At 57.7% G+C, this 26,284-nt stretch overlaps 2 protein-coding genes across 2 annotated transcripts in view; one reads left to right on the top strand and one right to left on the bottom strand.

The window, feature by feature from the left end:
* Positions 1 to 1,624: 1,624 nt before the first annotated feature.
* On the top strand, positions 1,625 to 13,849 carry LOC119090064 (uncharacterized). The gene is made up of 14 exons (XM_037212858.1): positions 1,625 to 1,953; positions 2,600 to 2,729; positions 3,143 to 3,236; positions 5,643 to 5,790; positions 6,647 to 7,136; positions 7,478 to 7,581; positions 7,996 to 8,291; positions 8,481 to 8,580; positions 10,006 to 10,327; positions 10,699 to 10,810; positions 11,205 to 11,383; positions 11,500 to 11,599; positions 12,121 to 12,264; positions 12,871 to 13,849. The coding sequence occupies exons 1-14, from the start codon at positions 1,908 to 1,910 to the stop codon at positions 12,949 to 12,951; spliced, it is 2,346 nt and encodes a 781-aa protein (XP_037068753.1). The 5' UTR covers positions 1,625 to 1,907; the 3' UTR covers positions 12,952 to 13,849.
* A 4,116-nt stretch (positions 13,850 to 17,965) lies between these two features.
* LOC119090063 (myelin transcription factor 1-like protein) overlaps positions 17,966 to 26,284 on the bottom strand; it is an 80,135-nt gene continuing 71,816 nt past the window's right edge. The window contains exons 5-12 of the mRNA XM_037212857.1: positions 25,118 to 25,262; positions 24,385 to 24,451; positions 23,732 to 23,948; positions 22,488 to 22,571; positions 21,263 to 21,394; positions 19,650 to 19,873; positions 18,658 to 18,782; positions 17,966 to 18,239 (exon numbers count right to left, since the gene is read on the bottom strand). Coding sequence (XP_037068752.1) covers positions 17,970 to 18,239; positions 18,658 to 18,782; positions 19,650 to 19,873; positions 21,263 to 21,394; positions 22,488 to 22,571; positions 23,732 to 23,948; positions 24,385 to 24,451; positions 25,118 to 25,262 — 1,264 coding nt within the window. The 3' untranslated portion in view covers positions 17,966 to 17,969. The remainder of the gene's footprint in view (positions 18,240 to 18,657; positions 18,783 to 19,649; positions 19,874 to 21,262; positions 21,395 to 22,487; positions 22,572 to 23,731; positions 23,949 to 24,384; positions 24,452 to 25,117; positions 25,263 to 26,284) is intronic.

Here is a 26,284-nt window from a genome sequence, read left to right as displayed (position 1 = left end):
GCGGCGGCAGGCGGCGCGCGCCCAGCCCGCCGCCGGCGCCGCCTGGCCCTGCCCGCGCTGCACGCTGCTCAACCGCGCGCCGCTCTCGGCGTGCGAGGCTTGCGGCGCGCGGAGGCCCGAAGCGCCCGATTGGAGCGTTGAGCTGCAGCGCTACTTCGGCGACGGCCCGGCGGCGGCGCCCACGGCACCGGCAGCACCGGGCCCGCCGCGGCCCAGCCCGCGCAAGGAGAGCCTCGGGGTGGTGCAGGGCGGCGTGGCGCGGCGCATGATGGCGTACCACGCGTTGGCCGCGTCGGGCACACGCTCGCTCAGCCGGGAGGGTGCCGCGCCGCGCCGGCCGCCGCCGCTGCGTCGCGGCGACCACCGCAGTCTCGAGCTGGGCGACGAGGTGCTGCGCGGCTGGGAGGGCGACGGGCCGCCCGGGTGGGCGGCGCTCGCAGCGGCCGCGGACGAGCAGGAGGCGGTGCTGAGAGCTGAGCTGGACGGACGGGGAGAGCAGCAGCGGCGGCAGGAGAGCGCTGCGGCAGGGGCGATGGCGCAGAATGGCGCCGCGCGAGGGTCGCGGCAGCAGGGTGTCGTCACGGAGCGGATGGCAGCCGGTGATCGGAGGCAGGCGTTCCGGGAGTCGCGCGAGCCTGCCGAGCGCGGGGCCGCGCCGCCGGCTGTCCCGGGTCAGAGGGTGGCCTCCTCGGAGCCGCGCGACGCCCGAAAGTGGCGGGTGGACGAGCCCGGAGCGCGCGTCGAGGCGCAGCCGACCCCGGAGCCGGCCGTCAGGAAGCGGCCCGTCCTGCCGTCGACGTTCGTGGCGCAGCTGCTGCAGAAGGAGGCGGCGCCGCCGCGGCAAGCCGCCGCGCCAGGCGACGCTCCCGACGTGGACGAGGTACGCCGCGCCCGACTGGCGTTCTTCGCGCAGCGTCAGTCGTCGCGCGGCGCGGAGGAGGCGGCCGCGCGCGCCGCCAGCCCGGCGCGCCGCTCTAGCTCGGGCTCAACCTCGCCGGACCGAACCGACGGCGACGAGGCCGACGATGAGTCGGAGTCGGACTCGTCGTCGTCCGCGCCGCCCGCGCCGGCACCGGTGCCGCGCTCGCCACCGACGGCGCGTGCCACCGAACCGCCGCCGCTGCCGGCCATCAAGGAGGCCTCGCCGTCCGAGTACCTGGAGGAGCGGCGCGGCCCGGCGCCGGCGTCGACGCCGCCCGAGCACGAGTACGAGGACGTGGAGGTGGCGGCGCGGCCGTGGCGCCTCTCGCCGGCGGAGAAGGCGCGCCGGCGACCCGCCGCCGGCCGGCCGCAGTGGCGCGGCGACGCGCTCCTGGTGCCGGACGGTCGCGGCGGCCGCGTGCGCTGCGTGGTGGAGCGCGAGCCGGCGGCGCCGCAGTTCGTCATCCGTGACGGCGTGCTCTACAGCCAGCTGCCGACGCCGGCGGCCGTGGAGGAGCGCGCGCATAAACCGCAGGGCGCCGAAGAGGAGGAGGAGGAGGACGCGGTGTCCGCGCCACCGCCGGACGGCGCCACTTGCAACGGGTTTGCGCCGCCAGGCGGCGGCGGCGGCGGCGGCGCTGGCGCCTCCCGACCGATTCCAGTCCCAGCTGGAGGCTGACCAAGGTTAGTCGGGCGGATTTAGGGCGGGTATATTTAACTGGGGCGCGCCGGCGGCGGCGCGGCGGCGCGGCGGCGGCCGACGTTACGTGCGCTGGCGGCCTGGGACGGCGCGCCACCATCGGCCTTACGGCGCCGCTAAACGTCGCGACATCAGTGATAGATTACCGCGTCGGTGGAGTGCAGAGTGGGTGATTACTGCGCGCGGTGGTGGCGCGTGCCGGCTGTGTGGGTTCTGGCTGTGGCTGGCGGCGGCCCGGTGGACCACGCTGCTGGCGGCGGACCTCGCGCAGGTGGCCGTGGTCAGCATGTCGAACGGACGCGTGCTGCACGTCATGGACTGCGTCGGCCGAGGTTGGTAGCGCCGGCGCCGCTTCGGAGAAACCTGACCGGAGTTGGCCGGAGCCTTAGTCACCGCCCGACGCGGCAGTCAGCTGTTTGGCGGCTGGTGCCAGCTGACTTGGCCCTCCAGCTGTTCTTAGATCGCGTTTATAGGTAGCTTTGTTACTGTTAGAGGAGTCATGTGTTTAGTCTGTCGAGTGAAGGTAGGGTCCGATGCCAGAGTTGTATAATGTGTCTTGTCTGTGCCTCTGAATGGTGGGCTTGGCCGTATTCACGCGCCTTAACATCAGTTGGAGCCTGGCCTGCTCAGTATGGCATGAATCATTACCTGATTAAGAGCTCGCTTTTAATGCGTTATCTTGCACCCGAACCAGCCTCGTTTTGCAAAGCGCCGGTACTGGGACCTGCTCGCGGAAAGCGGCCGTTTTGCCCACTCATTAATCCATGCACCAGTCACTGCGCCTAAGCTGTAACATCGTCTTGTCTGGATTGTTCTTGGCCAATAAATGGCATCTTTCTTCCCAGCGTTTCACTCGCTCACATTCCTACCGTCTTCGCGTGGCAGGCCGGTGACAGTTCTGGCGCGCGTGCGGTTCGCGCTCCGCCTCGCGAACACGGCGGCCATGCGTCCCGCTCGCTGACACGTCGTCCTGGGCAGGCTGCGCGGACCTGATGCTGGAGCTTCAGCACGCCATTGACAGAGGGCAGCACCGGGAGGCGGCCGTGCTGGCGCGCCGGCTGGCCGCGCTCAAGGCGGAGAAGAGTCGCCTAGTGGGCGCCACTATTGCGTGAGTAAGGCGCGTCGCCCGCGGACACGGGGCTGGCGCACAAGGGCACCCGGTATGCGGCCAGCAGCTGAAGTGTGTGGGTTGCGTTAGCGGTTTTGTATTGTCTGTCACGGCGACATTGATGTGACTTGTGACGCCTCACTGAATGGTTCCAATTGTTTGGCACCTCCATGGGAACCAGTGCATCACTCGTTTGAATTATCCATTCCGAACCAGCGTTTTTTTTTGGGGGGGGGGGGGGTACGGGCTCAGTTCAGCGATATCCGTGTCGTACAAATCTGCTGCCGCTGTTCCGCCGCTGCTAAAACTGGCAGTCCATGCAGCCTACAAGGGCTGTGCCAGTGCGATCTCTTCCCTTTCGTACGGCTCGATCGCCGCACGTGCTCGCGCTGACCCGCGTCGCCGGCCGGCAGTGTGGACCTGTTCGTGGAGGACCGTGCCTGCCACGTGGGGCCCATCCCGCTCCGGCTGTCCCCGCTGATGGCGGTGCACGAGCTCAAAGCACAGGTCTGTGTCGCCGCCGGCCGGGCCACTGGTGACGCGGGGATCAGCATGGTGTCGCTGACACGCCGTCGGCTCGGCTGCGCGTGGCTATTGTTTTTGTTCGTCTCCGATTTCGTCATGACCCCGGAGTAGGAGTAAACTGCAGATTGTATGACGTCCTCCACAGATATCTAAGCTACCTTGTGTAATGAAGCAAAATAGGTCAACCTAATCCGAATGAAAATCCCATTACAGCTCGTGCACATTTATATATATATATATATATATATATATATATATATATATATATATATATATATTGACATATCGGTGCAATTATATAGCCTTGTAGTTCCCTTATCACGCATATGTCAACGCTGTCATAATGAGCCGCGTGCAAGTATTTGAAGAAAATAACGCCGAAAATTTGTGAGAACCCGACGTGGTATGGTACCGATTTGATGATCTTCACCGGATGGCCATGTATATAGACATGACCATCTGTACCATAGTGTAAAATATGTAATGTGGATGGTATTGTACTTCATAGGGTCGGGTACTGAGACAGACGACCTTCATCACACCATGAAGTACTAGTTAAACGAGGGCATCAATCGTTCGGATATTTGTGAGAATGCGCAATGTTCCAAGGCAGTGCTTATGGGCACGAGTGAAGAAGACTAAACGAAAATCGATATCGAAAACTTAAGATACATAACAGACTGGGAATGTTCGGAATATGTATATACTCTGCCAATGATAGGACAGCAAAATTATGCGCTATTCATCCCCCCCCCCACATCCGAGCACACGATACTCGGTACGATGCCAGGAAATGCAGTGTAGATTCCAGATGGATACTCCGAAAGGTCGCGATGACCGTGCCGAGTGTAAGGCACATACCAACACCAACAAGCTCGGTCCGATAGTTCAGACTCCCTTACATAGCGCCAGGCGCAGGGTACCGTGATGAGGGCTCTGTGGTTCAGACTCCTGCACCATAACGTCAGGCACAGGGCACTGCGCTGAGGGCTGCCCGGTGGTTCAGACTCCCACGCCATAACGCCAGGCACAGGGTACTGTGCTGAGGACTCGGTGGTTCAGACTCCCACGCCATAACGCCAAGCGCAGGGTACTGTGCTGAGGGCTCGGTGGTTCAGACGCCCACGCCATAACGCCAAGCGCAGGGTACTGTGCTGAGGGCTCGGTGGTTCAGACGCCCACGCCATAACGCCAGGCACAGGGTACTGTGCTGAGGGCCCGGTGGTTCAGACTCCCACACCATAACGCCAGGCACAGGGTACTGTGCTGAGGGCCCGGTGGTTCAGACTCCCACACCATAACGCCAGGCGTAGGGTACTGAGCTGAGGGCTCGGTGGTTCGGACTCCCACACCATGACGCCAGGCGCAGGGCACTGCGCTGAGGGCTGCCTCAGCCATTGGCCGCTTAGAACCAAGGCTTCGATAACTCGTACCAAGTGAGAGGTACTTGTACTTAAGTGATTTGCCACTTAACAACACGGTTGAAAACAACGACCATCAAACTATTTTGTAACGTGCGTTTCCTAAAAGCGCTGCTGAAAGCGCGTTCAAAGACATTTGCGTGTTAAAACTGCTCAAGGTCAGTAACTCACCAGGAATTTCGCGCTTTATGTCAGTATGGCGATAGTAGTTGGAGGTTTAACGACGCCTTCAGTAGCTAAGGTCATGAAACCCCGGCATGTTCTGCGTCAATTGTGGCGGGGACGACGCATCTCGGGACCTGGCGCCAGGTTCGAGTCTCACCACTTCCCACATACGGCAAGATGTTTAAACGCTCTCCTAACTCAACTCCCCCAGCTCCCTATGTCAAAGCGGCGTAGTTATTGTGGCGTGCACGGTGTCAAGTTTAAATGGAAATGCGTTTTCAAAGAAATTTAAAGGCTTCATGTGATGACGTTAGTAGCCAACAGGTCACCAAATCGGAATGTGCCCGCGTCGTATATTCATATTCCCGTTCGATTCATCTCATCCGGGCTGTGTTTTTTTCAAGATGTTGGTTTGTCACCCAAATGTTTCAAATGGAAACTGCGAAATCACGGGAATTGGGAATTATCGAAAGTTTGCGAGTACTGTCCGGTTCTTGGTGACGTATGATGTCGGTGGACATATGGCATGAGCCACGCTGCGAGTTGACTTGAGCTACACGGCGAACCGACTTGAGCTACATAGTAAGCCGACATGAGCCATGACGCGGTCCGACGCGCGACGTATGTTAGCCCGAGCCGGGATGTGACCTCACTTGACGCGTCACATTGACGTGACTTGCGTCACGGCGTGACCTGATGCGACCCAACACGACCTGGCCGGACCGGTCGTGCGCCACATCATGACCTGACCTGACGTGGGGCGCACTGTGACCTGGCTGACCTGAGCTGACCCGCCGGGCAGATTGAGCGGGACTACGCGCTGCCGGCGCCCTGCCAGCGCTGGATCCTGGACAGCCGGATGGTGGCCGCCACGGTCGAACATCTCAGCTTGGCAGAGAGCGGGGTCACAGACGGCTCGGCCATCTACCTGTACCTCACCCCGACGGCAGGTGAGTGGTCTGTACCTCACCCCGGTGGCAGGTGAGCGGTCTGTACCTCACCCCGATGGCAGGTGAGCGGCCTGAACCTCACCCCGGTGGCAGGTGAGCGGTCTGTGCCTCACCCCGACGGCAGGTGAGCGGTCTGTACCTCACCCCGACGGCAGGTGAGCGGTCTGTACCTCACCCCGACGGCAGGTGAGCGGTCTGTACCTCACCCCGACGGTAGGTGAACGGTCTGTACCTCACCCCGACGGCAGATGAGCGGTCTGTACCTCACCCCGACGGCAGGTGAGTGGTCTGCACCTCACCCCGACGGCAGGTGAGCGGGTTGTACCTCATCTCACCTGTAAATGAGCAGTCTCCCCTGGAACTTGTCTGGCCGGTAACCATTGGTACAGGAAGCGTCCATATTTTAAATTTGTCGCGAAAGTGGTGGGCGATTGTTTGTTTCGGCATCTCTTCGTGTTTGTCTTTTCTTTCTATGATTAACTAGTTGTCAGTGGATGTTTAATGAAACGTGAGCATAGCAGTTGAGCAGTGTGCCGTAAATGAATGTACTGGAGAGGACTGAAAGCGATTTATATGTGCCCTTACTGGTGTGCCAAGAGTTTTTATTTGGGAACACTTCGCTCAAAACTGTTGTCATGATAAGTTTAAGCCTAGGTTGTTTGGGCACATGATGAAAATGGTGCTATGACCATATAGTGTTCTGTGTATTCCACGCATCAGCGGTCAACACTCATCCAGAGAACACAATGGAGCGGGCGCAAAAGTACGTGGGCTCGATTGTCGCCGAACAGTTGGTGGAGCGCCGTTGACTTCTGTGCCATCCCATGGAGCCCGCCTGACCGGTGCGCCCCGACAGGCCACGCCGCCAGCTCGGTGACCGGCCCGGCGACCGGTCCGGCCGTGTCGCCCGCCGCCTTCCTGCGGGCCGGCCCCAGCGGCGGCGGAGACTGCGACACGATCCCCGCCCACGCGGCGCGCACTTCCAGCGGCGAGGAGTTCCACGACGCGGACGACCGTGGCTTGCGTCCCTCGATCGGGCCTGACCACAAGCCGCAGGGTCCCCGGAGCGTGGGCACGGAGCTGCAGAGCCAGAGGAGCCCTGGCACGGAGCAAAAGAGCTTACGAAGTCCCAGCGTCGGGCGACCGAGCCCACAGAATCACAACGCGGAGCCGCAGAGTCCCAACAAGGCGCAGAATGGCTGGGATGGGCCGCAGATAAGCGACGGCGCGGTCAGCGCGAGTGCAGTGACATCTGACGGAAGTGACGCGCACCAGTGGTGCTGTGACGCCGCGCTTGGGGGCGAAAGCCCGGCGTTCGGCCGGCGGCCACGCGCCAACCTCGAGGTGTAAGTATAGTGTTTTTAGACTGGCATGGCGTCACCTCACACCCTGATTACTAATAAAAGCATGGCTCGACGTGATGTGTAGTTTGTTCGGGCGGAATAACAGAGAAATGTCTGCCACACTATTACTGTAGATTGACTCAGCCCCAGACGCGGGGCAACACTGCCGATTTATTCATGCACAGCTCAAGGCTTCTTTTCACTCTGGACGATGATGGTTAGGCTTATATAGATATTTTAGAGTCTCAATGTGGCGAGCGACAGGCCGAGTGCGCTGGCGATGTTGGAAACCGCGCCGTTGTGCGGCAGCAGCGTGGAGTCACTGATAACGCACCTGTTGGTAGCCCGCCGCCACTGCCCGTGAAGAAGCGACATCTGGTGGCCATGACGTCATTCGACACGGCGTCTCGAGACAAGGATGCGAGCAGCGGGTCGGCTTTGGTGCAAGGTGTGTGGACGTCTTGCAATGCTTGCGACCAAAAAAGAAACGGAATGCATAGGACAGAACGAGGGGCTGGAATACATGTTTCCCAAAATTGATTTTAGAGAGCCGATGCTTTTTCGTGTGACATTTTCGGTGTTTCAAGGGACGCATGATCAATAGGTGCCTAGGGACACAAGAAGTAACTTTTTCTTGACATTGAGGGGTCGAACATTGACAAAGAGATATTTATGCTCCTCGTTTTACCCTCTATTTTGCCTTGTCTTGTGGCAGTGTATGAAAGGGGAGGGGACGACGGTGTAGTGAACAACGCAGCGTGTTGCTCGTGTTATAGGCTATACACTTTATGCACACGTGCCTACTTTTTCATTGTGTATGAAGGTGAAGTGAAGACCAGGTCCACGGTGTGCTCTTTTACAGAGCAGAGTCGGACCGTCGCGCCGGCCATCGGTCCTCCGCAGACCCCGCCCACCTCCCGTGCGTCCGCCGCGGAGCCGAGCCCCGCCCGCGATCCCGCCAGCTCCCCGGCCGGCAACGGCGGCGCCGGCACGCTGACCGTCTGGGCCTCCGACGCGGCTGACCCGCGGCCGGCCTCCTCCTCACCGCCGCCTCCACTGCCGGTGAAGCTCCGCCTGCCCTCGCCGGGCCTCGTGCGGCGCAGCGAGGCCGAAACGAGCACGCTCGCGAGGCGGGACGAGGGCTCGTCCTCGTCAAGCGCCAGGCCGGCGGCGGCGAACGGGGCGGCTCAGCCGCGACTCGCCGCCGTCCGCGGGGACGGCTCGACGAGCGGCGAGACCGGCCCCGCTGCGCCGTCGCCCGCGCCGGCGGCGAGCGAGGCGGTGCGGCCCAAGCCGGCTCCGGCGCCGCACCTCGCCGGCCTGGTGCGGCGCCCGACTCCGGCGCAGGAGACGGCGCTGTCAGAGGAGCGGAGTGCGGACGTGCCGGTGTGGTGCGGCTCCGGCCCGCAGCGGGAGTCAGACTCGGCTGATGTGGAGCAGGGGCAGAGCGAGTCCCCCGGCCAGGCCGGGGCCGCCGCGCCACCAGCACCGGCCAGAGCGGCCTGCGAGCCGGCCAGTTACGCCTGTCCTGCGGCGGTTGGAGGGGCCGTCATGGCCGCCGCCGCCGAGGAGACGGCTACAGCAGGTACTGTCGCTGCTCCTCGAGGCAAGGACACTGCCGCTGCTGCTGTCAACGCGGCTGCACCAGCCGCCGGTCTCGCGACGTCGGCTCCCATCGTCAATGGTTCTGCTGCGCAAGACCTCAGCGTGTCAGGAATTAGGACCGGGATCAAGACGGCGCCGGTGACCGTGGCCGCTGACCCGACTCTCGCAGCTGGAGCTGAAGCAAAGGTCATCAACGTTGCGCTGGACTCTTCTGCTATGGTATCTGCTGCGCGTGGCCTAAACGGCGTGACCCCCGCGCGGAAGGTTGGTCCCGCAACGTCAAACGCCACTATCAAGGACCCGATAGCGATGTGTAAGGAACCTCCACCGGCAGCCAGCTCCGCGGCTGCTGAGGGGGTCGTCTTCAAGGTCACCTCTCCGATTACCAAGGTCGCCGACCCCGCGACTGAGGGTGTGGGGTGTTCTAGAAGCGTCGCTTCCGCTGCCAGTGTCGTCTCGTCCACGTCCAAAGCTGCTGCCCCGGCAGCGAAGGGTGTTGTCTCCACCACCAAGACCTCCGCTTCGACTGCCAAGGTCGTGTCCGCCTCTCCTAAGGTCGTGTCTCCCTCGGGAGGCGTGTCCGCTGCCAGTGCCAAAGTAAGCGTCGCGCCATGTAAGGTTACAAGCACCACTGCCAAGACGTCTACCTCATCAGTGAAGACCTCGACTCCGCTGTCCAGAACCGCAGCCTCAGCCAGGGTAACGGCGCTCTCTCTTTCCGCTCCGACGGCTGCTAAAGCATCTCCGAGCGCACATAACCCAGGCAAGGTGACAACCACCGCACAGCCAGTGACTAAGGGACCGTACGCTGTTCATGCCGTGGCTGGAGGGACTTCTGTAGCTGGTAAAGGGACTTTAAACTCCGAGCGGCCTGCCAAAGCAACGACATCTACCCAGTCGGCTACTAAGACGCAGTTCGCTGCGTCGTCGCCCACCAAGGTCTATGCTCCTGCCCGGACTGCTGCCAAGGCTTCTCCTGCTTCTTCGGTCACAGTCAAGGCTTCTCCGGCTTCCTCGGCCACGGTCAAGGCTTCTCCGGTTTCTTCGGCCACCGCCAAGGCTTCTCTAGCTTCTTCAACCACGACCAAGGCCTCTTCCGCCTCCGCACCTAAAGCCCCCTCTGCCAAAGCCTCGTCCATCTCCGCAGCCAACACCGCACCCTCTCCCTTCTCCCCAGCCCGTGCCAAAGCCTCTCCCGCTACCTCCTCATCCGCCAGGCCCTCCCCCGCCTCCCCGCCCCGCGCTAAAGCCTCCCCCGCTTCCCCAGCCGTCGCGAGGCCCTCCGCCGCCTCCCCGGGCGGCGCCGCGGCGCTTCCCCGCTCGCGCCGGTCGCCGGCGGCGGTGCGACGCCGCTCCTCCGGCGCCGTTCTGGAGAAGGTGGCGCTGTTCTCAGGCGGCGGCGTGGCTGGCCGCGTGCCGCCGCCGCCGCCGCCGCCTGAGCCGGCTGCCGCCAACTACGCCGCCCACCTGGAGGCCATGCGCCAAGAGCTGGTGCCCAACGCCGAGCCGTTCGAGTGTCCCGTGTGCTTCTGTGAGGTGGCCGCCGGCGCAGGCGTGGTGCTGAGGGAATGTCTGCACACCTTCTGCCGGTAAGGCACGCCGCTGGCGTGAAAGCATTTGCCGTGGGGGTTGAGGCGCCGCCAGGTGAATGCGTATGTTGCGTTGGGCGTCTGTTATGTGGTTGCTTGGCGTAATGCATTAAAGAGGTCCCGTAACTGATTGCACTGACTGAAGCGTGGTACCAGTTCTAACTTCTCTGCTACGTTAGCAGCTGCCAGCTGCGACCAGCTAAGCAGCTGGTAACCGCTGATGCAAAGCCGCGGTTACGTAATCAAATAATCGATCACGCGCCGTACGATGTTCGAGAAGTACTCGGTTGATTGTGTCGGGGCCAGGCGGCGCCCTGCAGTCCCCTCCGTTGCAGTTCGTTATGCGTCATCGCCGTGTTCGTGTGTTTCAGAGAATGCCTGGCGGGGACGGTGAACCACTCCGACACGGCCGTGGTCAAATGTCCTTACATGAGCTCAAAGTACAGCTGCCAGAGCATCGTTCAGGAGGTGGAGATCAAAGCGGTGAGTTTGCGCTCGAGCCCGGTGTCAAGCGGGTGTCGCCTGGGGCAGTGGCACGGTCAGGGGGCGCTGAAATATCGGCTCGGTAAAGACTTCGGGGCGATGATGTGTGATGCATTCGTTTGTTTTATGACCAGTCAAAGATGTGATCGCAGATGAGTGCTGCGAGCATGCTGTAGAAACTTGGCGTCCCGTCCTGATGGCATGCTTAACGGTTCGAAAACTGGCAGTAGATAGTTTCAACAAGCCACGATGTCTATGTGCGCATCACATCCATCCACTTAACTCAGAGGTAATGGGTTTTGTACTTTGGATGCCAGTAAATCCGGACAGTAGCTACCCCAGGAGGGTGACGGCCAACTCGTGCTCCGCCTAACCCCACGTCGCACGCTCCCAGCTGGTGACCCCCGCCGAGTACGAGCGCCATCTGGCACGCTCCCTGAACCACGCCAAGGTGAACGCGGCCGACTCGTTCCACTGCCGCTCGCCCAACTGCAGCGGCTGGTGCATGTTCGAGGACAACGTCAACGTCTTCCGCTGCCCCGTCTGCCGCCGCTCCAACTGCCTGACGTGCCGGTGAGCTTCGTCGCACTGTATCGCAGGGCGGGGCGGTGCATGTGATGGTCGCGAAGCGGCGGTGAGGAACGCCACTGTCGGTGGGTTCGTGCCGACGCCGTCTCCGCTGCCGCCAGGGCTATTCACGAGGACTGCGACTGCAAGACGTACCAGCGTCGACTGCAGGACCAGGCCGAGACCAGTGAGGACGCCAAGAAGACGCAGCAGTTTTTGGACGTGAGTGATGCGTTCCCCGGCACCCGGTTGTGCCGCTGTACCCAGGTTCGTGCACGCCCGGATGTACGGACCGCTTTCCTCTGAACTCATCTAATAGGGTTGTTTGTCAACGTGTGTCTGTGGCCTGCCTCGCTCCCCCCTCGCACGGGCTGGCACGCGTTGACGTAAAAACGAACGTTGAACTAACGTTGGCGTCTCAGATGGAGTTTGTGGCCTATCAGATTTGTGGCGGGCCGCCAACCAATACGATTCTTATTCAGTGCGGGGTTTTCTATGCGACGTCGAAGCGATAAACGAAAGTGTTACCACGCTACAGCACTAATGAACTGACCAGCGCCGTTCTCCGATAAAACGTCTTACGGGACACACGTCAGTGCTGCCTTCGCGAACGGACCGATCAATCTAAGGCGAGGCCGTCCGTCGGTATTTGACCTTGTCATGACCTCTGCCGCTCGTCTCGCCTGACTGCTGACCTCCGACCCCGTCGGCCCGCCGGGCGTTGACCCGTGACCCGTGCGCAGGAGATGGTGTCGCGCGGGGACGCGCTACGCTGCCCCATCTGCGATGTGATCCTGATGAAGAAGTGGGGCTGTGACTGGGTGCGCTGCTCCATGTGCAAGAACGAGGTGTGCTGGATCACCGCCCAGCCGCGCTGGGGACCCGGGGTGAGAACGGCGGGCCGACGGCTCAGCTGATAGCACGCAGGCAAATGATGACACCCTGTGAATTGAAGCAATTATGTTACGTGCCTCACAGCCAGCGAACCCCACTTTGGACACCCCTACAGAGCTGCTATTTGCGCAGATTTAATATGAATTATGCCAAGGGTGTTCTTACTAAGTACTAATCAAATGCTTTTCAGCGATTCTCCATGTTTGCCGCGCCTTAATATTGGTCTCGCTCATACTATTGCTATGATTGCTATGTAGCCTTGAAGTACAGCAATATCCGAGTCCTAACAGCTGTTGCGACGCCTTGGTCGTTACAGTTGTTACACTTTCGAGTTTTATAACTGTTATGACGCCCTAGGCATCACAGGTGTTGGCGCATTGATCCGGATCAGCCACCCTGAATTATTTTGACAACATATCCGAACACAAAATTGAAAGTTAATGCGAGTTATATGATTTGCAATGATTTGCTGTTTTTGCGTATCGTCACATTTACTCTTATTATTCCTAGGCACCATTGGTTCATATGTTGGCGTGATGTCATTGGTTGCCCTTCGATCGATTTGGGAAGGTTTCTAGCGGCTTCGATTTTGATTTCAGGGAAAAGGCGACATATCTGGAGGCTGCCGGTGTGGAGTTAACGGCAAGAAGTGTCATCCGAAGTGTGTCTACTGCCACTGATCGCGTGATGGCCGAAACATGCGTAGTACATAGTTTCGCACTACTCGATTCGAACTCTTTCAAAACAACTCTGCCATTGGCTGCGTCCACGCCAGCTGCCGATTGTTGTCGAACTTTCATGTGTCGTGCAACTATGAATGGTGACCGCTTGAGAATGTTACGCTTATTCGTGTAAGATAACGCTGTTTAGCGTCAGTGAAAGCCAAAAATATAACATTTTGTACCTGGGAAAGCGTTCTGTTATTGGACATTTGTAAAGGGCTTCTCTTACTGTGACTAGTCTCGTAGTGGGCCAAGAGACATGACCATCATATTACATTGTTCGACGTTGATGTTTTTTTATCAGAGAAAAGGTAGTCATTTGGTTGTATTTAGCTATTGACGATATACACGGCACATATCCAGGAGAACACCGGTCTGCGCTCTGGTGAAGTCATCCAGTCGAGGACACTCAGCATCTCTTCTTTTTGACAACGTGGCGTTTCTTCGGTGCACAGGAGTTCTTCCGAGACTTCGAGCGGCGAGCCCTCCTCGGCTTCTTAGCTCCCCCGCAGCCTCCTGATTTCCTCGACCTAGAGCGAGACCGGTGGGCTCTCTTCTTTCCGCCGCCGCCACAGCTAGACTTCTTGGACCTGGAGCGAGATCTCTTTGCTCGTTTCTTGGGCCCGCATCCACCGGATTTCCTGGAACGGGACCTCCTTGATCCACGCCTCTTGGACCCGTGTCGCTTGCCTTTGGAATGCTTGCGACCCCTGCTGGAGCCGCAGCCCTTTTTCTTGTCACCGAGCGGCCATATCTTGACGTCGCTGCCTTTGACATCCAACAGGATTTTCTTCATTTTCGCCATACTGGAATTTCGAGCCCGAACCATTTTCGAAAAATGTTTGGGCGAAACCAATAAAACGATGTTCTCACTGCAAAATTTGGTTTAAAAGTGACAAGCCAGCGCTATTTTTCCTAACCTCGTGAATTTCAACAATAGTTGTGCATGCAAGGTCTATATGCTCGTCGATTCTCCTCATGTGAAGAACTTGTAATATGCCACCTGCTGCTTCTCCTTGTGAAGAAATTTGTTTTTAATCTTTGATCAGTTTTTTCCAGCCTATGTGGTCAGGAATGAAATGTATAATTTATTAGCGAAAAAAGTGCGATAAAAACAGTTACAAGCTCTGCAAATCGAACCCGTGAAAAATCACGTATTCATAGGTGATGATACCTTACACATCCGATCATTTATTGCCTAGCGCCCGCGGAGTGCTCCGGCGATCCTATTAATAAATGCTCAATGAACAGCTGCAAACGACTGTTGGAAACGACAGCTTCCTTTCTGGTCTATGGAATTCAGCCATAATGCCTTTACGTCATTTTGCGGCGTCGATCTGGGCGTTCGATCCAAGTGCATGAGCTTGTGTAAGATAGCGTTTCTTTGGAAACGTTATAGAGGCAAAGCGATTGAGAAAGAGACTTGTACTTTTTATGATGGAACAGTATCCAGGTAATGGAACAATGTGTATATTCAAAGGGAATTAAGATGACCCTACCATCATTGTATACCTGATATTCGTTAAGCAAGTTGTATTTTTTAATTCTTTCCTTTTAATTCTTACCATGTGTTGCATTGCATAATCACTGCATTATCTTAATGTGTATATTTCTTTGTTTTGATGTTATTAGAAGTGTTATAAAAACATTATCGATCAGGTACGTGATTTGTAACATTTTCCTTTCATCTGTTTATCATTGGGGGTTCAAAGGAGCAGGTGTGCGAACGAGCATTGCATTTTTGTTAGCATTTAATGAGAATGTGAAAGGCATATGACGTGCTCTATTTTTTCACTTGAGAGTAGGCTGAAATGGCATTCATTGTATGCGACATGATGTGCAATCTCGAGGCAACACAAAGAGTTGACAGCCACCGAATTCCGGTGAAGATACCCCCCTGAAAAGTGACTGGCGCTCGTGCGGTACATGTGGCCAAGGTGGCAGTTACCACCCGCAATGCGGCCAGAATAAATATGAAAACAGGCAGGAAGGGTTAATAAAATCATCACAGAGGGTTGAAGAAAATTTCAGCGGTGGCAAATGGCCGAAGGCAATCCAGAGCAAGACAGTGAGCCAACTCTCGTGTGAATAACCCAAGCCAGACTTTCCAAAAGCTGCAGGATCATCAAAATTGATGAAAGATTTTTCACTTGCGATCATTCCAGAGCACCTCACAATTATGGGTACCATACCTCAAACTATGTCAAGAATACAAATAGCGTCACGTTGTTGCTGAGAGTCCAGGCTTCCTTAAAAGATGAAAGTGTCGCTAGCTGTGAGTCAGGATGCCCTTTCAAGAGTCTTTCAGAGCTAGTGTTCATGTCCAGCATGGCGGCAATGGGCCAGGGGAATTATCAGAAGGAGAGTGTAATCGAAGGTCCTCTACCATCCATCGCGAAGTATCACCAGGATTGCCAATTGCCGTTTTGACCATATATGGCGCCTGTTCATTATGCCCTAAGCACCCTGCAGCTGCCGCACAGTATGCACTTCCCTTACCTACCGCCAGATGAAAACCGACCCCACCTGCCTCAGATTTAACCCATTGAAAACTTGTGAAATGTAGTAAGACGAGAGGTCTGTAGGGATGGGTTGGAAGCCAAGTCGGAGGCGCCGCTTGAGCAGGGCATGAAATGGACCGTAAAAATATCATGCATGGTGAAATGAAAGCCATAGAATATACGATACGTTAGCTTCCCACGAAGGTGCACCTCGCAAGTGAAAATATCCTCAATTTACTTTGGGTATACTTTATTCACATCGAATTTGGTTCTTTACATGGGTATATTTCAGATCGTCTCCTGATGATCTGGAAAATACCCATTTAAAGTTTGTCTTATTGTGCAGTCCTCACTCATTATACACCAGCGGCCAACCATGTTGCCGACACATTTGAGTGCACCTCAGTGAGAACGAACACACCATACTAGATTATGTGTTTTATGTAACTGGGCTGTTACGGCTCGCGTGCTCGTGAAATGTTCAGAATCCGGTTCTGTATTTCCACCGACTAGTATGGAGGACAGCCACTGCGCATGGTACTGTAACCTTGTATTGACCAGCTAACACAGCAGCACACACACATCCGCCACACATAAAGCCAAGAATGAAAGTGAGCCGCCGGCTGGCGCCGCAGCCACAAACCCGTCACATCTGTCACACGCATACTGACGGAGCGCAGCAGCCGTCTGTCCCGCCACACACCCCCGGCGTCAGCGCGTCACTGTGCGCGTCACATGTCGCGCCTGACTGACGGGGCTGCAGACACGTACATGCTGGTAGGTGGTGCTGGACGAGGGCTGACGGGGCCCAAACTCAACAACTCGACCCAGACCATGTGGTGTCAGAGTCGTTCTGCGTACAAATCGCGCCTCACGCTTTCAGAGTTCTCTAGTGACCTAGATTCTACCGAGGGAGTCCGGTGTGTACGGATGTGAAGTGCGGTCCAGACATGAGAGGCAGACATGGGCTGGGCTAACTGATGTGAAGTGCAGTCCAGACACGAGAGGCAGACTTGGGCTGGCTATGATTGGAGTGGGAATTAATTTCGGAATCAAGCGAATTCTAGCTGAGTCTGCGTTTAATCGATTCCTTCGAAATTTCACCCGGTAGGAGTCGGATGAGGCGACTGGATACCGCTGAAGTGGGCTGCAGCAATGTCCGCCAAGAGATGGCACTGTTTGAATCAGCTGACTGCAAGGAATGATGATGCCGCTTGAGCTGATGTCGGTGGAAATGTTACGAAAGAAGCCAGCACTCTCGCGAGCTTCAGCCTCACGATCTCACGAGCTCGCACAATGCGGTCTTGCTAAGTGCCGGTGCCGTTCGGGGTCTTGGCAAACTTACTTGACGGGATTCACGGGCTCTGACGTAGTTACCAATTTCGTCATCAAACAGGGATAAGCCGGATGATAACACGAAGCACTTATAGCTCCTTCAGGGAGAGCAGCTTTGGCGTGTATCAAAGCTCACTTCAAGGTAGGAAGGGAGGAAGGAAGGTTCAGTCAGGCATTTTTCTTTGGGACTTTATCCGTTCTAGGGACACGCTGACTGTTGTAACTGTGGTACTGATACGAATAGAGTGCAGCACCGTGCGAGTAACCTGGATTAACTGCTTGTTGCCATTCACCGCTTAAGGACCGCATTAACACTCGGAATACCCATGGAATAGCTCCTTAAGTGGCTGAGTCATGTTAGCTTCAACATTCACTCCTTCCAAACGCGAAGTGTGTGTTGCGGCAAAGAGACGAAACACCAGGTCATGGGCCGATGTGGGAGAGACCTCCGAATCTACGAATGATGTTTTGCGGTCCTCGTTCTACAATATACAGCGTCTACGCGGGTTTGTGTTAAGCTCATTGTACAGGTCCTGGGCAGCTATACAAAACATCAATTCAACACATAATACCGATCCGCAATATTTACAACGTCTCGAAAATATGCACGCAATAATGCCACATCGCAGTATGTTGGGAAAGAAGCGCATTTTACAACGGCGTATCATACAGGATCACGTAAGGAGGTACCATGACAAATCTACCAATACATAACCTTTGTTGAATCACGTTCAGACCATGACGTCATGCCCGCGACCCATTGCGCTTTTGCACTGAGCGAGCGATTGGCTCTTGTGACGCCCGAACACTGAGGCGGTGACATCTTGGATTCTCACTCATCGCTCACTACTTTGTTTGTCTGGCTGTAATAGTGTGGCGACTACGGATGCCAACACACCTACCGTACCCTTAACATAGCGGTCTGCGCCATGATGGTGCAGCTAATGTACGCTCACCCCACAACGGTGGTCAAAATGTATCGAGACCCATCGGGAACCTCGCATAACGACAAACACACCGAAGCGCACACACGTTCGTGCTCAAACCATTCAAACACAACATCTTGTCCACCACACCGCCCCCCCCCCCCCCCCACCCACCGACCCCAACCCACCCCAATGCCCTTTCCCCTTCTCACGCCTAAATTGGGGTCGGCATAACGGTGAAGTCGTGAATCGCGGCCTTCATCGTTTCGTAGATCGGCCGGTACTCCTCGGTGGCGCCACTGTCGCCGTACATGCCGTGCAATCGCGAGAAGTACGAGTCGAAGGCGGGCTGCGCCAACCGATCCGCCGAGCTGGGCGCCTTTACGTGCTCCAGCAGCGAGATCATGTTGGTGCGGAACGAGTCGTAGTAGTCGTTCAGCGCCGTGCCCGCCTGGTTCGCCGGCGTCGTCACGTCACCAACCTGCTGATGGGCGGAGATTAGCGCCGTCTCCGGCGGACCAGGGTTGGCATCTCGGACAGGGCTGGAAATTTAATACTATGGGGCGCGCGGAAATCGATATCACGCAGCGTGTGGATTGGACCGGACCGTGGTACAAGTTGTCATGTTTTGGGTCGCGGTTGTTGTTTACCGCGAATAAAGGACTTGAAAATAGATAGCTCAAAAAAACAAAGAAGTGAGCAAAATAGACAACTTGTTTGATAGGGAACATCGGCGAGAGCTTTGGCTCATAACCACACATTGTGAGCCAGCGTGAAGGTGTCGTGAAACAAGCTGACCTTCCTCCAAGAGACATCAGCTTCCAGCCATACCCACTCCGGCGCAGGACTGCGGACACCGGCCAGGCCGCCGATACGAAACCGAGCCATCGTCCGCCGCTTACCCGATTGTCTTTGATCTGGGTGGTCACGGAGAGACTGGTGACATCTGTCGCCGACACGGACAGCTTGGCCGACCCGGAGCCCGGCCGGGCAGTGGGCCCGGGGGCGATTCCCTCGCCGGTCGCCCCTGAAACGCGAGCAACGGCTGCGGAACCGGAACTCGCCGGCGCGACAAGACCAGCTCGGACGATCCCCGCGGAGTGGGGTGCACAAAGCATATGATTTTACGGCAGCATTGTTTGATTCGTCGATAGATCGTTGCGTCACGTATATCTTGACTGCCACCTGAATGCACAATTGTGGTTACCGGACGACCCATTAAGGTGGTTTGAATGCCCATCGCTATGATTGTATTACCCTGCCGTATACACCGTACGCCTGTCTATCGGTCAGTCCAATATCGAACCGCAACACGGGAAGGGTAGAAAATACCCCACTTTGCGACATTTCATATCACGAGTTGCATGGCAAAGTATCAGCTGGCCTAATGCATTTTCAGGCACTCGCTCTCCCAGTTTTTGGCTCGTGGCAGTGCACTTGCCTGTCCTGACTGCACTACCCGACGCCCGATGCTCATTCCCACGAAACGACGCCATCAGAGTAGCTAGAGTGCATTCGACGCAACGGCCACTGCTGCTCACTCACTGACCGACGAGCGCCGGCCAACGCTGCCCACTCACTAACCGACGAGCGGCGGCCACTGCTTCCCACTCACCAACCAACGAGTGGCGGTCACCCCCGCCTATTCACCGATCAACGGCCTGGGCCAGCGCTGCCCACTCACCGACCGACGAGCGGCGGTCACTGCTGTCCACTCACTGACCAACGCCCGGCGGCCACCGCTGCCCACTCACCGACCGTCAAGCGGCGGTCACCGCTGCCCACTGACCGACCGACAGGCGACGGTCACCGCTGCCCACTCACCGACCGACGCGCGGCGGTCACTGCTGCCCACTTACCGACGGACGAGCGGCGGTCACTGCTGCTCACTTACCGACGGACGAGCGGCGGCCAGAGGAGTCGAGCGGCGGCTTCTTCGAGTCGGCGATGGCGGCCGGGTAGGAGCCGGTCATGTAGGGAGAACCGAACCCGCTGCCGCCCATGTACGTGCCCATTGATATGGAGTTGATCATGCCCAGACTGGAGTAGGAGCGGTCGGCCGCGCCCGAGGCATCCATGGAGCGCTTGTTCCGGTTGGCCACCGGACAGCCGGAGGCGCTGTGAACACGGAACAGGCTCGGTCTTGCAGCAGGTGAGCGGTGGTCACTGACGGCTTTCGGCGTCGAGCCAAGTCAACACACCAACGGATAGGTAGGAGGGAGTGGCCTGGCAGATACTTCAGGCGCGTGTTTGGCCCGCGGGGGAGCATACATACGTACTAATGAATTGCGTGTTTTCATTTCCTTAACGCCGTGTAGAGAACAGTGATCTGCGCATCGAGCAGATATTACCAGTTGCCAGCCTTGTGTGGCGTGGGACGAGGAAATTATAACGAGCGTAAAAGTTCTTACTGCCGATCTCGTGTATACCAAAATCTGTGCTAATGGATCCAAACGCCTTTGGGAACCGTAGAAAAGGGTCTTATCAATGCGCGGGATGGCGTGTGTTTTATGAGAGTGCAACAGGCGGTGGCTCGATTCTGAAGCTTTCGAGCGCTAATTCACAAATCCCAGCCATCGCATGCCCAATCTCTCGGCCCTGAAGGCTGGACCAGGGTGTTGTAACCGTGACCACCTTCAACGACGGTGGCAGTGAATGTTTTCCGTTCGGCTCATCATGCCCTGATGAGTCGGCATTGTTGAAATCGCTTGCGATTTGTAAAGTTGCGTGCAGTTGGTTCACATCCATCGTGCAATGAGTTTCGTATCTTCACTTGCCCTAGTTGTCGATACCTGATACCAGAGATTTGTGACGACCCAAAACGGGTGGATTCACGGTTTGGGCACGAACGCGCGTGATCAATTGTATGGATTGATGTTTTTTTTTTACCAATATGAGTCTTCGGTCACCCCTCCGTCAGAACGTACCGAACCCATACTACTGTGCTGTGGGCTTGTCAAGACCTTGGTCCAGGCTCGACACGTGATAAGCAGTTTTGTATGCAATCAGTAAATTCTACATTTCCCAAGTCAGTAAAATGCTGACATGAAAATTGGTTATATTTCGTTGAAATTTGATCAAGGCAAGGAAATCAGGCCTAATCAAACGGCATCTATGTAAATACCTTAAAAGTCATACAGCACAGCTTTTGCCATATTGCGCTAGTTGCTGCCGAATATTACATGAAACTGCAAAAGTAGCACTGGAAATATTTTGGCATTCCAAAAGCCTGAAGACCGGACCTGGCTACGTAGTTTATGTTCAGAGTTTTTCTACCGCATAAAAAGACACGCTTTGTGCCCGGCCTCGCTCGTAGCAACTTCCAGTGCACTTGGATCACTTGCGGTCGGGGGAGATTCAAAGACCGAGGCTGAGTCCGGCTCCTCTCGCGGCGCCCACCGTGTCCCCCAGAGTCGGCGCCCTCACCCCGTCCCACCAGAGCCGGCGCGCTCACGCCGCGAGCCCACCGCGCCGCTCGCTCCTCTCGCAGCGACAGCCAGCGCTCACCTGCGGTGGCTGAGGAACTTGCCGGTCACGTGGCCGGAGCCGTCGCAGCCGGGCACCGGACAGCGCAGCGGCTCGCTGTCCTGGCCGTCCCGACGGCCCTTGGGCTTGTTGGCGCGCGGACAGCCGGACAGACTGCGGAGGGGGCACAATTAGGGCGGCTGCGGATGGCGCGCTGCTCGGGCGGCTGCGGAGAGGGCGCTGCTAAGGCGGCTGCGGAGAGGGCGCGATAAGGGCGGCTGCGGATGGGGCGCTGCTCGGGATACTGCGGAGAGGGTGCGAATAGGGCGGTTGCGGATAGGGCGCTGCTCAGGCGACTGCGGAGATGGCACTGCTAGGGCGACTGCGGATAGGGCGCGACTGGGGCGGCTGCGGATAGGGCGCTGCTCGGGCGTGTGCGAATAGGGCGCTGCACGGGCGAATGCGGAGAGGGCGTGATAAGGGCGGCTGCGAGGGCGCTGCTCGGGCGACTGCGGATAGGGCGCGATTGGGGCGGCTGCGGAGAGGGCGCTGCACGGGCGAATGCGGAGAGGGCGTGGTAAGGGCGGCTGCGGATAGGGCGCTGCGCGGCCGACTGCGGAGAGGGCGCTGCTAGGGCGGCTGCGGAAACGGCGCGGTTGGAGCGACTGCCAAGAAGGTATGGTTAGGGTGGCCTCCACCGTGAGCAACTCAGGGTTGGGGAGACAGAACTGTGGCGGTGTGATAGAACCGTGTTCCACCGGATTTGGGGCAGTGCTGGAGCAACAACGAAACAAGGGGCAGTCATCCCGGTTCGTGGGGTAAATCTAACAGCCTATGGCGTTTTGTGGCACAAGCGGATGCAAAGCCGGCAGTGACCTGCAAGCTTGCTCGAAGTCCCTTTGTCCCCAGTTTTGAATTTCCCATGGTCGCGTGTTTGCACACTGCGACAAGTGATAAAAGAGTCCTTGAGGGGTTTGCTCACACGGCCAGGATTTTGGAACGACTCTCTCAATGGTTGGGTCGGAGCCTCGCTGACGAAGGCGTAAAATCGACAACAACCAACACACGATACAGCTATACATACACCTTGTTCAAGCAACTGTGCAATTTACGAAGTCCGTCCTAATCGCAAACGTCTGCAACATGACAGGAAATCCTCCCACCGACAATCCGGAGGCATCCGAACCGTGAATCGGCCATATCCCAACTACCCGTGCCCGCCCGAGGTATGCCGGCCGGCATGTCCAGGTCAACGCACTGGACTGACCTGCGGTGGGTGGCATAGTTGCCGGTAGCGTGCCCCATGCCGTCGCAGCCGGGGGTCGGGCACGATATCAGCTCCCGGCCGTCCCTGCCGCGGGGGCGCGTATACGTGAACGGGGTGGACCTGTCGAGAGACAGCACGTGGTCGCTGCGGACTGTCTGATTGGTCAGCGGCGGCGGCGTGCGGCCATAGCCGACACGCCACACGTAGCGAACATGGTCTTGTTATACGTGCAGGCGAACCCGATCGAACAGCTTACGTCATGAGTGATAATGGTCGTTCGATTAGAGGCTGTAATCGACAGGGCAATGCTGTGCAAGTTTACTTTGTAACGTAGTTTTAATGAGATTGTTCCGATATTGGTAACGGGCAACACTTATTGGAAAGCAAGCGTCAGTGAGAAGCAGTTGTTCAGAAGCAAAGTATGGCATGCAAACGCAGTTTGCGAGAACCTTTCGTGATTCATCATTCCCATTTTCAGGGTCGGGGCAGGGAGTGGGCCATATCTCACCAACTTATTGCGGATGTTCAACATTAACCCTATGATGACGCATGGAAATGGTGACGACTGACATGTTAAAGAAGAAGGGAAATGTTCCTGGTCCTGATCCCCATCCCAACCGTTATCCTGATCCTGATCTTTCCTGAGTTGCTTGGTTGAGTTCGGTCAGAGCTTATATGACCCTCATATCACACCAGTATTGTGGGAGAGCTATGGAATCAAGGGAAGAGGTAAACAGTGGCATACAACTGCAACTTTACTGCCAGCGAGTTTCAGAGCCAAGACTTATCCCGTAGGAAACCCCGCCACAGTAAAGCTTCGGCCCTGAGGGTGCCCGGGCAGGACTATGAACCGTACCGGATCGACCCCTTGCGCTCCGCGACCGTATCTGGCTGCAGTAGAACCCGGGCGTGGCGAGGTGTATGGCGCTGCGGCAACCTACGCCAGCAGGGTGGGACGCCCGGCAGGGTCGGGCGGCCACCGGAAAAGTGGGGAGAGGAGAGCAATCCTTACTTGATTTCAGCCATTTCCATGCACCAGCATGGGGAAGATGGCCAACTTCCCCCAAAGTGGGTGTGGGTGGGGGGGGGGGGGGGGGGGGGGTCTCGGTGCCCCTGCCCTACACCCTTTCTGGGACTAGCGCCGAGGCAGATGCGCGTTCGAGGTTGGAAGTTGGCAGGTGCCGCAGCTGAGCTGGGCAGCCCGGACCGTGCCCAGCAGCGGCAGCCGTGCAGCGTCCACTCACAGGTCGCGCTGCAGGGTCTCGCTGCCGTTGAGCGGCTTCCCTGCCGCCACCGAGTACGGCACGGTGTACGGCGAGTACGCCGTCGCCGGCGCGTAGTTGGTCGTGTAGGCGGCGCTGTAGTCGGCCCCGTAGCCGAAGCTCTGGTAGGCGGCGCCGTTGTAGGTGACGCCGGCGTCATACGCCGGCCGGTGGTACGTCAGCGACGTGGAGTAGGTGGCTGGAAACAGCGTGAATCCATCACGGTCCTAGCGCGCGTTTGACACTGAGACGAACGGGTAGGCTGCAGGGGCAATTCGCATCTCACGGCCTTTCGGACGCAAGCGACGCCGAAAGGCATCGTCGAACCACTCCCTCTCTGACAAACGTCACATTTGACCAAGACCACTGTCATGACGTGAGCGTTGCACGGCCCTACCACGATCATCATCTCCCGATAGGTGGACTGGGCGGCTGCAGCGACGGCGACGGAGGCAGCACCGGCCCGCTTCTGGGTCGTTTGAGTCGACACCCGCCGGCATCCACCACCTCCATTTTGGACACAAACACGAGCGCCTCCACTCGTCGTGGCGACGAAAGCTCCAAGGAACTGCGCGACAATTAGTCATGGATCTCCGTTTGCCCTACCGGGACGCTGTGACGGGCATCAAACTCACGATTGATCGTACCGCGGTACATGACGGTCTGGGAGTCCGTGTACTCCATCGTCTCCTGGTAGGTGGGCTGGGCGGCGGCGGCCGCGGCGGCAGCAGGCGGCAGCGGCGGCCGCCGCCGCGCTGGCTTGCTCTGGAGTTGTTTGAGGCGTGGTGGACTGCACCAACTGACTGGAAGTGGCCGGCTGTTGCTGCTGTTGCTGCTGTTGCTGCTGTTGCTGTTGCTGCTGTTGTTGCTGCTGTTGTCGCTGTTGCTGCTGTTGCTGTTGTTGTTGTTGTTGCTGCTGCTGCTGCTGTTGCTGTTGTTGTTGTTGTTGTTGCTGCTGTTGTTGCTGTTGTTGGTGCTGCTGCTGCTGCTGCTGTTGCTGCTGCTGCTGTTGGGGTTGCGGAACTTGCTGTTGCTGCTGCGAGGTAGCCACGGCGTAGTCGTCCCGGGAATATATAACCTGCCGTCAGACAGGCAAATACATCAGGAGTGTGTAGTGAACACAACTTCTGTTGGAAATGTTCCTATAGTGTAAACCGACAGCCCAAAATGTCCTGAACTATGTAGCAAATGTTGTTTAGTTTTAGCCTACACGAGGTCCCGCCAATCATATCATTTTATCTTTATCGAGTTGCGTAACAAACAGCGGACGTACTAGAACACTGAACACCAGGCAGTTAAGCAGTCCATATGTACCTGTGTGCCAACCATTTCGGCGTGCTGCACAGTGTGAGGGGGCAGGCGACGGACCTGGTTATGGGTGACGCAGTCGATGGCGCGGCCCAGCGAGAAATCCACCGGCGAGTTGTTGGAGAAGTCCACGGGCTCCGTCTGCTCCCCGAACGACGACTGCGACTCTACCCGTGGCGGCGGACTGTACGCCGGACTGCTGGGCCTGCCGGCGCAGTCACAGTCACGCCAACCGGTCACCAACGCAGTCACAGTCACACGGACCAGCCACCGACGAGGTCATAGTCACGCGGACGGACCACCAACGCAGTCACAGTCACGCGGACCGACCACCAACGCAGTCACAGTCACGCGGACCGATCACCGACGCAGTCACAGTCACGCGGACCGGCCACCAACGCAGTCACAGTCACGCGGACCGGCCACCGACGCGGTCACAGTCACACAGACCGACCACCGACGAGGTCACAATCACACGGACCGGCTACCAACGCAGTCACAGTCACGCGGACCGGCCACCAACGCAGTCACAGTCGCGCGGACCGGCCACCACGCAGTCACAGTCACGCGGACCGGCCACCAACGCAGTCACAGTCGCGGCGGCGGCCAGTGCTTCAGGCGCGTTATCTGCTGCGGCCACGCTCGCATTGCCATAGCGGCGGTCTCGGGTTATGAAGGCAGATACAGTCGCCGTCACAGGGTATCGGTACAGACGCGTGCAGCGATTTGGTGACTGTCGGTCACAAACGGTCATCCGATGGAACACGACGGGATTAGTGAGAGGCCGAAGAGGTGGATGGTGCTGCCACCTTTGGAGAGGTCAGGTGCTATCATCTACACAGCGCGGCGGCCGTATTCTCTTTCTCGTCTGATAATGACAAAATGATGGCCGCATTTTGCTGCAGGCTCGAGGTGGAGTGCCGCTGTCAACTTCGCGGCGATTCAGGTCATATCGTTTTTGCGGAATGACCTGACTGATCTACCCATGGGCTCTTCCACCACTGATATACAGCATGGAGAGGTCCCTGATCCCCGCGACATCACATGGAACATCTTGGGTGCAACATGACCACCGAAGACGCTGTATCCTCAGACTCTGTCAGCAAATGTGGAACACTCGATGTGTTGAAGATGCATTCTGCATAACACTGAGTCAAAACCACCCAAAAAGTTTCCGCAGTACCCGCGAATTCAGCGAGCTCATCGGAGCTACAGAGAGAGAGAGAG

The sequence above is a fragment of the Pollicipes pollicipes genome, unplaced genomic scaffold (genome assembly GCF_011947565.3).
Source record: "Pollicipes pollicipes isolate AB1234 unplaced genomic scaffold, Ppol_2.1 Scaffold_3087;HRSCAF=3621_pilon_pilon_pilon, whole genome shotgun sequence".
NCBI lineage: Eukaryota > Metazoa > Arthropoda > Thecostraca > Pollicipedomorpha > Pollicipedidae > Pollicipes > Pollicipes pollicipes.
This window is presented reverse-complemented; position numbering and strand designations above follow the sequence as displayed.

Excerpts from the sequence above, each read along its gene's own strand:
- LOC119090064 (XM_037212858.1), top strand. The coding sequence starts at position 1,908 with ATGTCGAACGGACGCGTGCTGCACGTCATGGACTGCGTCGGCCGAG. Across the intron at positions 10,328-10,698 it reads TGTCTGCACACCTTCTGCCG|AGAATGCCTGGCGGGGACGG; the intron begins GTAAGGCACGCC and ends CGTGTGTTTCAG. Across the intron at positions 11,384-11,499 it reads TCCAACTGCCTGACGTGCCG|GGCTATTCACGAGGACTGCG; the intron begins GTGAGCTTCGTC and ends CGCTGCCGCCAG.